At 39.3% G+C, this 18,259-nt stretch overlaps 1 protein-coding gene across 1 annotated transcript in view; it reads right to left on the reverse strand.

Moving 5' to 3' along the window:
• Positions 1-17,589, reverse strand: part of LOC122815113 (zinc finger protein 883-like) — a 66,970-nt gene extending 49,381 nt beyond the window's left edge. Inside the window, exons 1-2 of the mRNA XM_044087358.1 lie at positions 17,416-17,589; positions 15,154-15,280 (exon numbers count right to left, since the gene is read on the reverse strand). Of these exons, the coding sequence (XP_043943293.1) occupies positions 15,154-15,280; positions 17,416-17,427 (139 nt within the window). The 5' untranslated portion in view covers positions 17,428-17,589. The remainder of the gene's footprint in view (positions 1-15,153; positions 15,281-17,415) is intronic.
• Between the last annotated feature and the right edge of the window lie 670 nt (positions 17,590-18,259).

Below are 18,259 nucleotides of genomic sequence, written 5' to 3' on the forward strand. Positions count from 1 at the left end.
AAATTATTTTGAGTCTGCATGTCCTCCCCGCGGTCGAGTGGCCTCCGAAAGACATGCATGAATGGGCGTGCCTTCGCTGAAGGTTGGGCGTTGGCCTGGCAACTCAGCACCATAAAAATCTTCTGCCAATCATTAGCAGACCGGAGTTCCGCTGTGGCAACCCCTAACCGGGAAAAGCCGAAAAGACAAACAACAACATATTCTAAAAAAACAAATGTTTTGTTTCCTTATTAGACTCATATTTTCTCTTTCAATACTTCTTTAAACAGTTAACTTTTCAATAAAATTCTCCAAATGAAATTCTCTGCTTCATAAAAAATGTAAAACCTTTTCCTTCTATTCTGTACCAAATTTTTACATCTTATTTTAATTCATTCCAAGAATACACCACGTAGTATTTCTCCACAATACTGTTATACCACAATCTTCTGTTTTCATCAATCTCATAAAATTTTCACCTTCCATAATTTTATTTTCATATTCCTTTCCTTCCTTTCCTTGTTTACCGCTTCTTTCCTTCCTTCATATTTACATACTTTAAAAATTACATGTAACATTTTCCCATCATTTGCAGCTCTTTCTCTCTCTTTTCCATTCTTTATTACCCAGAAAAATGCATAGAAGATGAGTACACAATAAGGTTTTTTCTTTCATTTTTTTTAATTGTGTATCACCTCTCTTTTCTCTGGATTCAATCTTGATCCTGAAATAAAATTAAAAGATATTGAAAACACGTACCTAATTATGCTAGTTTTCCTAATATGTACACATTTATCATCTATATATTTTTGTTAAATGATAGACTAAAGCGTCTTCATGATGACACAATTTTTTTTAAATTTCCTCCAGCATTACTTTTAATTACTCTGTTACATTTTCATATTTTCCAAATTTCATTGATAAAATTTTCACCAAACCCTTAGCTTTTTGTCTTATTTAACTGTAACCCAACTTTCTTTTATAATCCTTCTACTCATACCAACAAGTCACTTATCCATATCTTACTTTTAGCCACAAACACTAAATCAGCCACGTACGACAGGCAAATCAGTATTATAACTCCATCTTTTATCTCCTATTTTGCTTCTTTCATTTACCATTTCCAGACACATATGTAATAAACATCCTTGTTTAACATCCTCTCCTAATTTTTCTTTCTTCCCATCCATCCATCTACCCTAACTTTCATCCATATTTCATAGCATAACATTCAAAACATTTTCCCCTATCTCTCTAGAATCTTCCACATAATTTCATGACTAACCTTATCAAAAGTCTTTGCCACATCATGCCACTAACCTTATTTCCTTATTTTCTTTCAAAATCATAGCTGTCATTTCTTTCACTATTATTAACATTTCCTTCTCCTCTCTCCCATGATTCTAAACACGCCATTTCCCATAACCTCATCCAAAATCATCCGCACCCTTTTTTGTATTACTTTTATAAAAATGTTATCATCTGTATTTCCCAGTGCTGTCAGTCTTTCATTTTTTTATAACTTTTCTTTCATCTTTTTTTCCACATAAACCTAATTGCTCCACCACAAACCACTATGTGTTGCTCCTTCCTCTGTGCATTCATTTAATATTTTACCAAATATTATTATTTCGTTTCTCTTCGTTACTTTATAATTATCGTTGCCCAATCCATCTCTTCCTGGTGCTGATTCTTCCCTTCCTTTTTTATTGTTTCTTCCATTTCTCTTCCAGTAATCACATTTTTCAGGGGAGTTTTAAAAGTTTTCAATGTTTTTTAACAACCAGTACTTCTTTTACTGCTATCTTTTCATACACTCTACCCACAAACGTTTCTACAATTTCCATTATTTCTCTCCGCTTCCTTGTTCATAACACATTGCATTCATTCTTCCTTATCTTATTTTACCTTCTTTCCTCAAAGTGACGACACTTCCTCTTTTTCTTTAAAAAAAAATATTGGTCTAAACATATTTTTAACGTTTTCTATATTTTTCTTATAGCTGTAATTTTACTTCTCATATTCTATCACTACAATGCTCTATTTCTTTTTCTGATTCATTCCCAACACCCTTTTTCCCTGTTTCTGCACATGGGGTTGTGGTGTCACATGAACAGTGGCCATTAGCTAGAACGAATGCTCACATTGACAGGTAACTAAACCTGATGCGGTTGTTCAGCCACACCACCCCTCACAAATATGCACTCACACCTATGGCTCACTTCTGTTCCCATTTCACATTCACAATTATAAGATTTGAACTATGGTGCATTTTCCCTCATGCACAACCAGTGGCATCCATACAGCTCATCATCTATGTAATACCTGTAACACATATGTGTGGAATGCTTACTTGGTGCATTGCACACAATTTATTTGTAAAACCTAGCCAAGGAGTACGTACTAACTGTAAAACCTATGTGTGATGTGCAACATTTATTTCAACATCCAGTTTTTAATGTCAGGGACCTTTTTAAAAATATACAGAAAGCTGTCTTTAATATGTCAGATATTCTGAATTGCAGAGTTAGTTTCCTCCTTAAATCTCCCAAGTTCTGAAAATTACTCATTCTATGGTGCAAATGAGCTCTTTTTTCTCCACTTCATTCACCAATTTTTCAGGTTTCAAAGTAACCTCATATATCTGTTGTGTTCCTTAGTGTATGCATGCTGTTATGCCGTAGACTTTAAACCCCAGAAGTACAACAATGCAATCTAGAACTTCACATCCATTAACACTGGCAGGTCTTTGTTTTGATCTAGAACTTCACATCCGTTAACACTGGCAGGTCTTTGTTTTGATCTAGAACTTCACATCCGTTAACACTGACAGTTCTTTGTTTTGATACTCACCACCGGTATTCTCTTTTGGTTTTGTTGTACTTGCTTCAGTCCTTGTTTTCTTTCAGCTTCAACCACACCATCTTTCATACCTTTGTTTACCACTTCTGTATATGAATGAATTTCTTGTTGCTCAAAACAACAAACAGTTGCAGGGGTATTATTTTAAAACCAGCAACTCTGCTGTCCAAGCATACTCTCACACTGCTCTCAGAACCTTCTGGTAATCTAACATCTAGTCTGACTGCTCCTCCACTGTTACGTTTCTCAGCATGCAGTCCACCATACTGCAACGTACTTTCTCATAAGCATTCGGCTCACCTTAAACCATCATCTCCATCAATACAGAAGTTTCTAGACTTCATTCCTCCAACTTTGTAACAAAAACCTCCTCTTGTTTAGAATCTGTTTGTGAGAATTTAATATTCTGCATTACTCGACTCTCAACCTACTGTCCTCTTCCCTCTTTGAAAACCTTAACCTCTACAGTAGCCCCCTGGTGTCACCTAGTGGCCAAAAAGAGAAGGGGAAGTCCCTCAGTACCCTGGGCAAATGTTCTCTATTTAATATGAATACCACCTTGGATCTCCCTTGAAAAAGAGGCCATGGGCCTAGTGAGACTAACCAAGTCAACAAAATGTAAATAAATAAAATAAAAAAAAATATTCAGGGCATCATAACTGCAATCTAAAAATGGTATCATGGTATCATTTTATTAGGCTTGGCCTGATGTATATGAGGAATGTTATAGCACTGTGAACAGAACAAAAAAGGGATAGGATGACAGTTAACTCATCACAACTGGCAGGGATGTTTATCAGGATGACATCCTACATGCTTCTGCCGCTTGTCACTTTTTACCATTCGTTCTGTTAAACCTTCTGAGGTTGATATTCCTGAGATCAATGTATAGGCTACTCAACTAATGTGAGTACAATGTGTGTGTGAATATATATATATATATATATATATATATATATATATAAAATGTATATATAACACACACACACACACAGTATGAATATACACACACATGCATATCTGTAGCTATCTCTCTATGTGTATATGCGTGTGTATATTATATATATATATATATATATATATATATATATATATATATATATATATATATATATATATATATATATATACACACACACACACACACACACACACACACACTCACACAATCATACATACCATAGATAGATATATACAGATACACACACACACACACACACACACACACACACACACACACACACACACACATGCATAGCATATAATATGATTATACATATACAAACATACATACTATATATGTGTACGCATACACACACGTGCACATACACATATATATCTATAGATATACATATATATATATATATATATATATATATATATATATATATATATATACACACACATATATATATATATATATATATATATATATATGTGTGTGTGTGTGTGTGTGTGTGTGTATATGTATATACATATACATATATGTATCATCATCTTCTTTCGGCTGTTCCCATTAGGGGTTGCCACAGCAGATCACCTGTTTCCATTTCTTCTTGTCCTCTGCATCTTGCTCTGTCACACCAATCATCTGCATGTCCTCTCTCACCACATAATATACATATATGTATATATATTCATGTACATATACACACATAGATGTGTATGTATGCATATATTATGTACATCTAAACACAAATCGTAGAAATGTTTCCATGATGGTGTATGGAATAGATATGTAAAAATCTAAGCAAAACGTCCAACACTTCAATAAACAAATAAGTGGGATTTTTTTAGGCCAAGTAGCTTCTAAAAATACATAACCCATCAGTAATTTCAGCATTAGGGATGGGAGTATATGTGGAAATGACTGCAGGTTAGATAAGGGGGGGGCAGATTTTGTGTTGTGCATATGTGTTGTAGTATTTCACGTATGCCCAAGTGCCATGTGTAGTGATAATATTATGGAAAGGTTTCTTTTCCTAAGGTATGGTAAGGTATGGGCAGGGTTACAGTTCGCACACATTAGTAAGGTGCTACTCGGGGGGGGGATGTTGCGAGAATAATTATACCTCATTAGCAGTATCACATTAGTAATATGAAAGCATAATAAACAGTACAGTAAGGAGTAAGTACACTAACGCTAATATAATAGGAAGCCATAGTGTCAAAAAAGCACTATGATCATACAATAAAGGCAAGATGATGGTGCAAAGCAAAGTGTTTGTTTAGTGCTGAGTTTCCTTGTTTTTTAGGGAGTACCATATTTTACTGGACAGTACCGCAACATCATTTTGCAGTTTGCTTGTTATTATTACACGTGAAGGGCTGGATATGTAGATGATTATAAAATCTGCTTCAGTATGATGGGGAGTTGTGCTACATCAACGTGTGTTAATGAAGAGGGAGAACAACACAGATCTCTGATGGCTGGGAGAGGGAAAGGAGGCAGAGAACCCGATCCAGACACTGAAACTTGTGTTAAAGAAGTTGTTACTACACTAGAGGGAGGCTTTAGCTACAAGTAAGACATTAAAGAGGGGGGATAGCTATCCAGACATTGAAACTTGTGTTAAAGATGTTGTTACTACACTATTGTATAGTGTATTAATTCTGGTTTGAGCACTTGGGCTTCAGGCCAGTTGTTTTACATTAAGAAGGTTTGTGACCTGCACTGTGGTGTCAGAACAGGTAACTTACATCCTTCTAAGTTGGGAACTGCTGATTGAGGGCTCAGTGTCTGTTATTCTAAAAGTGTATTAATTCTGGTTTAAGCACTTTGGCATCAGGCCAGTTATTTTACATTAGGAGGGTTCGTGGTCTGCACTCTTGTGGGAGGAGAGGCTGGACTCTGCCCTTCTGAGCTGGGAATTTCTGGTTAAAGGCTTATAGTGCCTGCACATTTGAACTGTTTCTTACTGAAATTGGTACACCTTGTTTGCTGTAGCATAGACTAGATTCAGGCCTGCTGAATCTAGCTTTGTTTGTATGCTTGTTGTTTGTTTGCTTGTTATTTCCCTGAAACGCTAATTCCACCTAAAACGCGGCTTTTCAGCGCTTCTGTGGATCCCTAGTGATATCTGCATTGCTTACTGTACTTATTTCCTTGTTTCACTTGAAAGAAAGTTACTGTTTGTCGTTTTTGCATTTAAGTTACCTGTAACACATTGCATTTAAGTTACCTGGCACTTGCTGACTAAAGCAGTTATATAAGTCAGCACTAAAAAATTAAAAGCACTACACCCTCACAAACTCCCCTTGAGTACCTTGTTCCCCACTGGCCCTTTTTTTCAATTATAAAGGAATTCCCAATACTATTCTAGCATGTCCAAAGCTCAGTTGTCAATCTCCTCTCCAGTCCAGCTGGTGAATCTGGGAATCTTGAGGCAATGTTACAACTGCCTCATATACACAGACAACCCTCTCCTCCTCCCAACAAATTCCAACACATGTGAGAGATGCAACCATATAGCCATACTAGAAGCTAAGCTCTCTCAACTCAGTACTGGCGAAACCAGTCAGGAGGAGAAGGAAACCACACTCACTACAATTCCAGTCTCACATAGACCTACCACGACAGCAAACCAAACACATAAACACACAAAAACATACTCGGAGGCTCTAAATAAAAATCTGCCTAAGCAGCAGAGACCTCCAAAGCAGACACCCAAGCAACCGCTACCCCAAAACAAAACACGTGCAAAACATAGCTCACAAAGCTAGTGTGCCGAACAGTCACAGCCCTTAAGGCTAAACAACACACCTGATACACTTGTAATAGGTGACTCTATTGTCAGGCACACTGAAGTCCCACTCACCAGGCTGAACAAGGAGAAGGTCACGGTGAGCTGCCTGTCGGGCACTAGGATCCACCACATAACACAAACACTCAGGTCACTCCAAGGCAAATACAAATATGACTCAGTCATTTTCCATGCTGGTGTGAATGACCTGAGACGTACCTCCCTGGACTACATGAAAAGAGACATAGAGGAGCTGTCTGAGCATGTAGCCCAGGCAAGTATGACCCTGACCTTGAGTAGTATCTTACCCTCACCAAGAATGATGCCACAATATGAAGACAAGATGATCAATTTCAACAACTGGCTTAAGTAGTGGCGTCATTCAAAGGGGATCCAATGCCGGTCAGCCTGGGATGACATGCTCGACAAGCCACATTGCTACGCTAGGGACGGCTTGCACCTGTCACCCCTGGGCTTTCGGATATTGGCAAAGGCTCTTGCTACCCCCATAGTGTCTTTTTTAGGCAAGGCTCAAAAGACAAACCCACCTCCATAGGTATCACAAGGGATAAGAAACTAAGAGTAATGCTACTCAATGCCAGAAGTCTAAACCTCAAGATGCACGCACTCAAAACTCTCCTTAGCATGGAGAACATCGATATCTGTGCAGTAACAGAAAACTGGTTCAAGGCTCCCGAGAGCACCCCAGCACTACCAGGTTATACCTCATACCATGCTTTTCGGCCCCAAAACTTGGGTCGAACCACAAAAGGAGGGGGAGTATCAATGTTCGTCAAAGATATCCACACTTCCAGGTTGGTGGCACAGCACGAAGCATCAGAAACTGTCCATGTACAACTAACAGTGGGTAAAACTGCCTTCCAGTTTATAGCCTGCTACAGACCACCCTCCCAAACCCAGGAACCCCACTCGGCCTTCCTGAGAACACTGGAAAATATGAAGGTCTCTCCAAACACCATTATATTGGGCGACTTCAACTACCCAAACATAGACTGGGAGCATTAATCTAGCTCCAACACCCTAGCCCAAAGGTTCCTAGAATTTATAAACTCAAATGCTATGGAACAACTTGTTACCACTCCCACAAGAGGGGAAAACATACTGGACCTGATCATCACCAACATGGGGACTCTATGCTCCAGACCAGAAGTGTATCCCTCACTGGTAAGATCAGACCATAAACTAATCTCACTGGATATTCACATCCCGACTCCACCCCTGCCCTGAAAACCACAGTGAAAAACTTCTCTAAAGCAAATTTCACACTCCTCAAAACCGAGGTGGAATCCTTCAAAGCCCACGGGCCTGTGGAAAATATGGCCCAGACCGCAGAATCCTTTATAAACGCATTCTATGAACACCTTCAGGAATGCATGGATCATGCAATCCCAAATAAAACCAAGACCCAATCCTCCAAAGGCAAACGTCCTGTCTGGTGGACCCCAGCCATAAACAAATTATACAATAGAAGGAGGAAGCTACTACATGAGAGCAAAATCCCAAAAACGGAAGGAATCTCTGATCAGTATTAGCAAAAAACTACGGGCACTCATAAAATCGTCTAAGGTCAGCTTTGACAGAAAAACTGCACAGGACACTAAGGATAATCACAAGGCTTTCTTTAGTTATGTTAGGAACCTTGGTGGGAATTCCCAGATATGCTCAGAATTAGTCCAAAATGACAAAAAATACACCGAACCCACAGACATTGCCAACATCCTAGCTGACAGGTTCAGCGCAAACGTCCCCCCCCCCCCTCCCCACCAAAAGGGCAAATATCTGTCCCAGCAGAGTGCTGCCCCCCTGACATCTCAGATGCTCAGGTAAGAGCTGCCCTCTCCAAAGCAAAAAGCACAGCATCAATGGGACCAGACGGTGTCCCGGGCTGCGTCCTACATAATCTCCAAGAAGAGCTAAACCCAAACATAAAACTACTGTTCAATCTCAGCCTTACTACAGGATATGTACCCAAAGAGTGGCGTATAGCAACAGTGGTCCCTCTCCACAAAGGTGGTGCCTCAACAGATCCTGGAAACTATCGCCCCATAAGCCTGACTAGCTTGGTCTGCAAAGCTATGGAAAGGATCATCATGGACCTCATAAATAAAGATATTGGGGACCTACAGACACTGGATCCTACCCAGTTCGGCTTTGTTAAGGGCAGATCCTGACTCTTAAACCTGGTTGATTTCTTTGAAACAGTCACCAAGGCCACTGACGAGGGGAAGGTGGTCCACACAGCCTACTTGGACCTCGCAAATGCCTTCGATACAATACCCCACTTGGGCATTATAGAGAAGCTCACCAGCTTAAATATAAACCCCTATGTCACTAGATGGGTTACAAACTGGCTCAAGGACAGAACCCACATGGTTAGAATTGCTGGAGCCATGTCAGACTCCAAACCAGTTACAAGTGGCGTTCCACAAGGCTCAGTCCTGGGACCTCTCTTGTTCGGTATATATTTCTCGGAGGTACAGGCCAACACAGAAGGACTGTGGCTGACCAAGTTCGCAGATGACTGCAAACTGGGCGCCATAATCGACTCTCCAGCCGACACAAGCATCCTCCAAAAGGGCCTCATAGAAACAGACAACTGGTGCCAGAGCCATGGCCTCAAGCAAAACGCCAAAAAGTGTATAGTCATCCCCTTTGACAAAAACAAAGTGCCCACAAATTACCACATAGGTGGTAATCCAGTAAGTACAGAAGTAATTAGGGACCTGGGGACCCAAGTTGATAGCAATCTCTCATTTGACAACTACATGGCCAAAGTGGTTAGAAAAACATTTTATATAGCCCACCTAATCATGAAGGGATTCACATCTAGATCAGGGGAGGTCATCGTGCCTCTTTACTCATCCCTCATCAGGCCCATAATTGAGTACAATGCCCCTTTTGGGATGTACCTTACCAGACACCTGCAGCAACTGGAAAGACCCCAAAAGTACCTCACCAAGAGGATCAAAGGGCTCAAACAGATGCCATATGCTACCCGGTTAAAGAAACTCCAGCTCTACTCAGTGGCATACCGCCTGCTCAGAGGTGATCTGTGCCTGACGTATAAAGCCATGTCCAACCCAGAATTAATGGACATGCTGCACCTCAGAAAATCCAAATCCCATCGAGCTACGCGCTCGAGAGACTTGAACCTTAGCCCTGAAATAAATAGGACATGCTGGAGGGACAGATTCATAACCCAGAGGCTCCCTTCACTCTGGAATAAAATCCCAGTCCAGGTTAGGCAGAGTCCCTCATTGACTCTCTTCAAGAGGAATCTTGATGAGTGGATGGGAGATCGTAGGTTTACCCTGGGTATCACTTCTGTGTCACTGTTAGATAGAGGCACAGTATACTAACCTCGAAAAAGGGCATAGCAAAATTTTTTTAAAATGGGTGGCGAAAGTCAAACACACTCTGGCTAGGCTTATAAATGCCCTAGGGCAGATAGCCTAGTATGAACCTATGAACTAGAGGGAGGCTTTAGCTACAAGTAAGACATTAAAGAGGGGGGATAGCTATCCAGACATTGAAACTTGTGTTAAGAGATGCCGTTACTACACTAGAGGGAGGCTTTATTTTTATTTTATTTATTTTATTTTATTTTACATTTGTTGACCGGGCTAATCTAGCTGGATACATGTCCTTTTTCAGTAGAGGCCCGGGGAGAAAAGCTCCAACAATTAAAGAAGTATAACAATGCAATTAGATACAAGAAAATTACATTACTATAAAAACAATAAAACATCTAAATATACAAGCAGATAGTTCGGGAAACATTAGTTGAGTTGGTCATATGACTTAGAGAGATGTGGAGGTAGTAAAATACTAGATAGAAACTTGAGGGGAAGGAGAGATTTAGGAACTGAGAGACCTGTAGGAATTAATCTGGGTTAGAACATGGGCATAACCAGTGAGACTTAAGTGATTCTCTGAGATTAGCTACAAGTAAAACATTAAAGAGGGGGGATTATCTATCCAGACATTAAAACTTGTGTTAGAGATGTTGTTACTATACTAGAGGGAGGCTTTAGCTACAAGTAAGACATTAAAGAGGGGGGTATCTACAAGTCAGAAAGCTTTTGTGAGGTATACAAACATGGAACCTGCCTTATTACCTGTATCTACTTATCTACATTTAACCAGATGTCATCTCTAATGGTAAAATGGGCCAAAACACAAAGGGTAAAAGGGGAACACAGACAAACCATTCGGTAAAGACTGCAAGAAAGACCCAGCCAAGCAAGAGTCTTCTCTATGTAATACCTTAAACCTCCTGCAGTGGAGGCCCATGGGATATATACGCAAATGACCCTTAAGAACATACCTGTGTCAGCTGCATGGCTTTTGAATGCCCACAACCCTTTACTTTTTAAGTATTTATGGATACATTTAGGTGAATAAAGCCAACCCCCCACTAGCTATAAACACATGCATGCTTCGTCATTTTTTTGACCTTATCAGTATAGCATAAGTGGATTGTTTGGTTATAATTAAGAAACAGAGCTTAAAATCATGCCGGATGTCCAGAAACCTTAATGTGCCTGCAAAATATACCCAATTAGATCCAAAAAAAGGGTAAAATGGTCACACAGATAAACCATTCAGTAAAAACTACAAGAAAGATCAAGCTAAGCTACAGTGTTAGTTTAAACCTCCTGCAATGCCCAGTAAGTCACTTGCAGATGATGATTTGTGACATTTGGAAGAAGCTACATGGCAGCTTCTTTCCATATTGGCGTGGTATCATGACAGAGGAACAGTTTGCCCATGAGATGAAAGGAATGCATTACAAGATCTTTGTACATTTCAGTAAACCAGGGTTGAACAGAATCTGATCCAGTAGGAGCAGTAGTGGGAATATATCTAAAAAGGTTTTGAATTATTTTATTTTAACAGAGCTGAAGTAGGACGGTGGAACGAAAGGATGATGGGGTGTTTGTTTGGGGATTATTTGTGAGAAATTGATGGCTGTAGGAAGCTTGAAAATTTACTGAGAAAGTCTTGAAGAGCTAGGGGGCTTCACTTATAAATACCTGTACCATTATTTACTGGGTCGTCATTTTGTGTTCATTCAGAGATACAGTTAACTAGATCCCAGAAACTATTTAGGATGCTTTTGGAGAGGTTGGTTGGGAAGAAAAGTGGGTGAATTTGTAGGCTCTCTATTGAAATGTCTATACTCGAAATGCCAAATGCCCGAAAGCCAAAAAAAAAAAAGAGAGATACCAGAGAAGAATGAATCTCAGGGGGAGTCAAGACCCACTGCACTCCCTACACCCCCCAAAACTTATGTACACCAACTCTGAGATCGCTACACCTCAGAGAAAAGAGAATATTCCAAGAAATGGTATCTCAGACTTAGTATATATAAGTCTATTCTTTTGGCCATTCAGTTTTCCAGTTTTGGGACTCACTCTATCGGATTCCGACACTTCAAATGGTTACCGAATTTGTGGCTTCTGGACACCTTCTTAGCTATTTACTTAGGCAAATGAATCTACTTCTTGCTTCTATGTCTAGAAATTGTTTCCAGTTCTCATCTCTAAGTATGAATAGGGTTTTAATTCCCTGGTAATGCAGCAGTTGAATTTATCTTTGAATACACAGATGTCAGTGCAGTACTTTTTCATTCAGGGCCAGCACTATGTTGGTCTGTTCAGTTGCTGCTTTGGGCAGCCCCCCCCCCCCCAAAAAAAAAAAAACACCTTTACTGAATTATCACTTGTGGCACATGCCAACTTACATTCATATAAAAGGAATAAAATATAGTTAACATAACAAGCATTACACTTCACAAATACTGCTATCTATCTATATATATATATATATATATATATATATATATATATATAAACACATCTGACACAGATATCCTTCAGAAGGGTCTCACAGAAACGGATAACTGGTGCCAGAGCCATGGCCTAAAGTTAAATGCCAAAAAATGCATAGTCATACCCTTTGGAAAAAACAAGGTTACCCCTAGCTACCAAATAGGTGGCAATCCACTGAGCACAGAAGAAGTTATCAGGGACCTGGGGACCCAGGTTGATAGTAGTCTGTCATTCGACACCCATGTAGCTAAAGTAGTTAGGAAGACCTTCTACATTGCCCACCTTATCATGAAGGGATTCTCATCTAGATCAAGGAGGTCATAGTCTCCTATACTCATCACTCATCAGACCAATGATTGAGTACAATGCCCCATTCGGAATGTATCTGACCCGACACTTGCAGCAGCTGGAGAGGCCACAAAAGTTCCTCACCAAAAGGATAAAGGGTCTCAAACATCTGTCCTATGCTGCCCGACTGAAAGAACTCCAGCTCTATTCAGTCGCTTACCTCTTGCTCAGAGGTGACCTTTGCCTAACATACAAGGCCATGTCAAACCCAGATTTGATGAATATGCTTCACCTCAAAAAAATCTAGATCCGTCAGAGTCACAAGGGCGGGAGACTTAAACCTCGACACGGCTATTAATAGGACATGCTGGAGGGATAGATTCATCACCCAAAGACTCCCTATGCTGTGGAATAAAATCCCGGTATATGTGAGGCAGAGCACCTCGCTGGCCTTGTTCAAGAGAAATCTTGACCAATGGATGGGAGATCGCAGATATACCCCAGGGATTACCTCAGTGTCACTGCTTAACAGAGGCACAGCAAAATAATGGGTATAGTTCCCCATACTAAAGGGGTGGCGTAAGCCACAAAACTATGGGCTAGGCTTGTAAATGCCCTCGGGCAGATAGCCTAGTATGAACCTATGAACCTATGAACCTAAGCAACATTACACAACTTACTCAATTCATGCCTATTTTTCCCCTTAAACAAGAAACATCTTTATTAAACCATCACTTACCACACAGGTAATCATGCATTTATATAAATGAAAGAAAACACGCTGACACAATCCTAACTCCTAGCATTTTACATCACAAACTATAATGACACACTCCCAGTTGTAAACATTACACATCACTTATAATCTACCCATTCTTTTTCAGTCAAACATTACATAACCCATTTAAGTCCTGCCTGCTTTTAAACCTCATTCCTCTCCTGTATATATTGTTCCCACAATTCCCATTTTTTCCTATGTAGTTTGCTCCTTTGCTCCTACCCTTTTCTAAAGATCTGTATTCCAGTCGTTTTATCTGTTACTATATTCACTACTTCTAGAATAAATTCTTTAGATTTTGATTTCCATTTTCTAGTAATTGCTTTTTTGGCAGCCATCATTATTAGACACAGCAAGGCCTTACCATGTCTAGGCAATTCCGACTTTGTGTCATACCTCGGAAAATTCATCTCAATCATCAGACCAATCTGCCCACCCAGCATCTGCAACAGTGCATCCCATAGGGAATCCTTAAAGTCTGCCGATGCACTGCACTCCCAGAAAATATGTCCCTAATTACCTCTTTCTTCCACATCACACCTCCATTTGCTGTCTGCCTGAGGAAAAAATCTGTGGAGTCTACTTAGGGTATAGAAATATCCATGTAAATATTTCCAGGCAAAAATCCTAAACTTTCTAGACTTTGTTGCATATTTGGGGCACATACATATATCCTCCCATTGTTTCTTTGTGAATTGCTTATCCAGTCTCTCTTCCCAATCCTTTATAACCTCCTCTAATAGACTCTTGCAGTTATAATGCAATATTTTATATGCTCTCCTAACTATTTTTTTTTTAATAGCAGCTTCTGTTCTAGATTCTACTAAAAACTCTACCAATGCTGGTTTTTCATTTAGGATCCCCCACTATTTCTTTGTCTTTGCCTATACACTGATATCAATTCCTGATAGGGAAGGCAATCTCTACACTGCAGTCCAAATAAATTATTGGTGTCTTCCCATTCTATCATCTTTCCCTGGCTAGTTATTTACTCCCAATACCTTGGTTCCTTTGCCAGTTTTCTCCAATAAATTCCAGCCCCTCTTGCCTATTGTCTATATCCCTAATTGCAGTCATCCCTATTGGCAGAATTGCTCCGGACAGTTCTTGACAGTTACAAAACAGACAGCAATATCTGGTGACTAATTCTCATTTTATGATAGATATATTCCTAGGGTTGTTGGCCAAGGTTAAGTCAAGTGATTCTACGACAATCCCATCCTTTTTAGTCGAACACATCCACAAGCTTGCAGTTCCACGCAATCATATCTTTGTGTAGCTCTGGGACTATTCTTTTTACCTACAGACAACACATGCACATAATTTTGTGACATAACTTCCTGTGTAGCCATGTTATGATTCTCTTTACCAACTGACACCATGTGTTCATAGTTCCATACCATCACCTCATTCTGTAGCTCTGAGACCGTACCCCTTACCTACTCATACCCTGTGCTCACAGTTATGTGACATCACTTCCTGTGTAGCCATGTTATGATTCTCTTTACCAACTGACACTATGTGTTCATAGTTCCATACCATCACGTCATTCTGTAGCTCTGAGACCATACTCCTTACCTACTCATACCCTGTGCTCACAGTTATGTGACATCACTTCCTGAGCAATGCTACTATGATTTGTCCTTACCTACTGCCACCATGTGTTCATAGTTCTGCACCATCACTTCCCTGTGCAGTTGTTTCTCCCGATTACTCAACATCTTCCACTCTTCTGTTGAAAAATCAACAGTAACATCTTCAAAGGCTTCTGGTATCTGAAAGTACAGGGGATTTATTCAGTGATTTTAATATTAGCACATAATGAATCAGACACTTTCTGTGTTAAAATGTGATAACCTATACTGTCTATTGTCTGTTGTTTTCTGATAGTAATATTTTTTGCCTACACCTTACAATAGTCATGTGCAAGAAAAACAAGGATCCCGGTATATTTCTCTGGTTTGCAAAGTTGTAAAAGTAACAGAAGGATGCATTCCTGAAAAACAAGTCTGTTACACACAGATAATACTTTTATTACAGCAGCATCACTCAGCACATGTAAAACCACAGGGATAAAGATGGGAAGAAGTCAACTATGCAATATGTGAAAGACACATACTACAAGAGCCCAGATTAGTGTGTGTGTGTGTGTGTGTGTGTGTGTGTGTGTGTGTGTGTGTGTGTGTACAGCTGCCCAGTGAAACACAAAATGTGCTGTGCTGTGTTGTGCACAACAAAAACAATCAACAGCAGAAAAAACATATGAAGAACAGGGCAGACAACTATGAGTAGGACAGAGTAAACATCACCAACCCAGCGCCTGGGGAAAAATATACAGAAACCTGCCCTGTAAACAAAACATGCACATTTATTACACACTCCACAAAAAAATGAACACCAAAGTATTAACACTAAAAATGCAAACTGGCTCCTGCTTAACCAAAAAGTAGACATGCTAGTAGGATCTCAACTGTTCAAACTCTACTCGACTCCACTCTCCCTCCTTTATCCTCAAAACTAATACAACAACCCAAGAAACTTGAACCACTCAAACCTTAAAACACAAATCCAGTACTCCAAGCTTCACATATCTGACCATGTAGTGTCAATTTTGGGCCCAAATTGTGGGACTCCCCCCTACCCTGAAATTAAAGACTCATCTTCTTATTCCAAGTTCCGTTCTCTGCTAAACTCATACTTAGCTAATCAAGCAGAATATACTCGTTAACCCTCAGGTCACATCACTTAAGGCTATGTCACCTCTTCTCTACTCTAACTCAACCACTAGGATCTTTTGCTCATTTTCTCATCTGTAATTTACTCCACTCTAATTTCTCAAATGTTTTGAAACTGTTGTACATATTGTAACTTAATATGCTAGATTTTGTATGTATCCAAAGCATTGCTCTACCACTGCTCTGTTTTATTGCCAGTTACGTACTTATTGCACTCTTTATATTTTCTATGTCTGGTTGGTGGTCAGTTTTTGACCCCAGGCTGAGACTGAAATTGGTCAGAATTGATCAGTGCTCTATCATGGTAAACAAATTCCAATAAATACATAAACAAACCCTTACATAACCCTCTGCATACTACTAAAATATATTAGAAACTAAAACTAAACGGACACTGTAAGAAAAAGATTAAAAACTACCCCAAGTTCTACTTTAATATAAGAATACAGGGAAAAAAAAACAAAACAAACACACAAACAGAAAAATAGAATATGCAGAGTGTGGTTTATATGACACCCAAAACATCCTGTACTCCAGGACTACGGATCACAGTCGTGACTCATGGATTCACCACTCATCTGGAGGAAGGGTCCAACCTAGTGCACAGCAGACTATTTAATCTTACCCTTGAAGCCTGGGTCATGGCAGAAAAGTGCCCACAGACCAGCATATTATTTAAAAGAAAAAAAAAAAAAAAGGAAGAAGCTCTTGGAGTTTGGTTTAAAATGCACAGAGTATATTAGCAGTATTAACAATGCAAGTGAAAAATGACAGTCATGTACCTTAAGAAACTAAGTAGAACAGCACGTGTGTATTTTACATATGCATTACCTTTTGCATACATGTATAGAAGATAGTTCACCTTTAGTAGTCAAATGCAAAAAAAAAAAACACTTTAAATTGTATATAACCACAAGGTACTGTAAGTACAAATGTCATTTGTTCTGTTTCCAACCAGAAGTACCTGCACAGCTTTAATTTACAACCAGGACACACTGAACAGCCATTCCCAGGGAAACTACGGATCCCTCAGTTTTCAACATTCATGCCCTTCGAGTTTGTTGTAATCAACTTCACTCTCCAGAAGCAAATAAAGCAAACTACTCCACATAAACATGAACTGGTCCTTTTCTAAAACCTGGGAGCAGAAGCAGTGTGTGTTAAATATAACTTACCTCCAGCTTCATGTTTAGGTTTCACACTTCCAGACCACAAACTACTGAATACAGAAACACAAACTGATGCTGCTTTCAGAAATCAGATCCTGCAGCAGATATGATCACAAGAAAATTAATATTTTTCCAACTTCCTGTAAGACAGAAGAGGAAATTCAACAAAGCATAACTTACTTCCTGTGAAACTGGTCCATCTGAGAACTGTGTCCCAAGCAGCACCATGCAAATCATCTCATTAATATGTATGTCAGAGGGCAGGGCAGTGGGTGGGGAGAGGAGGAGTGAAAGAAGAATCAAAGCCACATTATTGCCTGAGCTATTTATAGTCAGACATTCAAAATGTTCCTTCCAGTATTATAAAGTATAACTATATGCAGCACAGATTCGTGCAAGTTACAGACAGTTTTATTTTCCTAATGCTTTACTTGCTCACACTTGTAACAACCAGTAATATTTTGACCAAGACCAGATTGCATTTTTCAGTACCTCATTTGTTTTGTCATCTGTAATAGAAGGATTACCTTACCTTTCAACCTCTTAGTGCAAGAAATATGGGTAAAGCCTAAAATAATGGATGGACAAAAGCCCCCAAAAATATGGACAGATTTTAAATATTGCTCTCACAAACTAAGGAAGTTGCTGGAATAACAGGATTTGTATTAATACATTTTCTGAATGATATGAAGTCTGAGACTCAAATGTATGTCATTATTTAGTGACGTCAGTTCTCAATGATTTGCCAAAATGCCTTAAATTTTATAAAGAAAGAACCAAAAATATGTGGAAAAATCTGGACAGCTGAGAGGTATGAGCAGTAAATAAGATTTTGCTTCAAAACACTGTT

The sequence above is a fragment of the Protopterus annectens genome, chromosome 11.part0, assembly GCF_019279795.1.
Source record: "Protopterus annectens isolate FY-2018-M chromosome 11.part0, PAN1.0, whole genome shotgun sequence".
Lineage (NCBI taxonomy): Eukaryota > Metazoa > Chordata > Ceratodontiformes > Protopteridae > Protopterus > Protopterus annectens.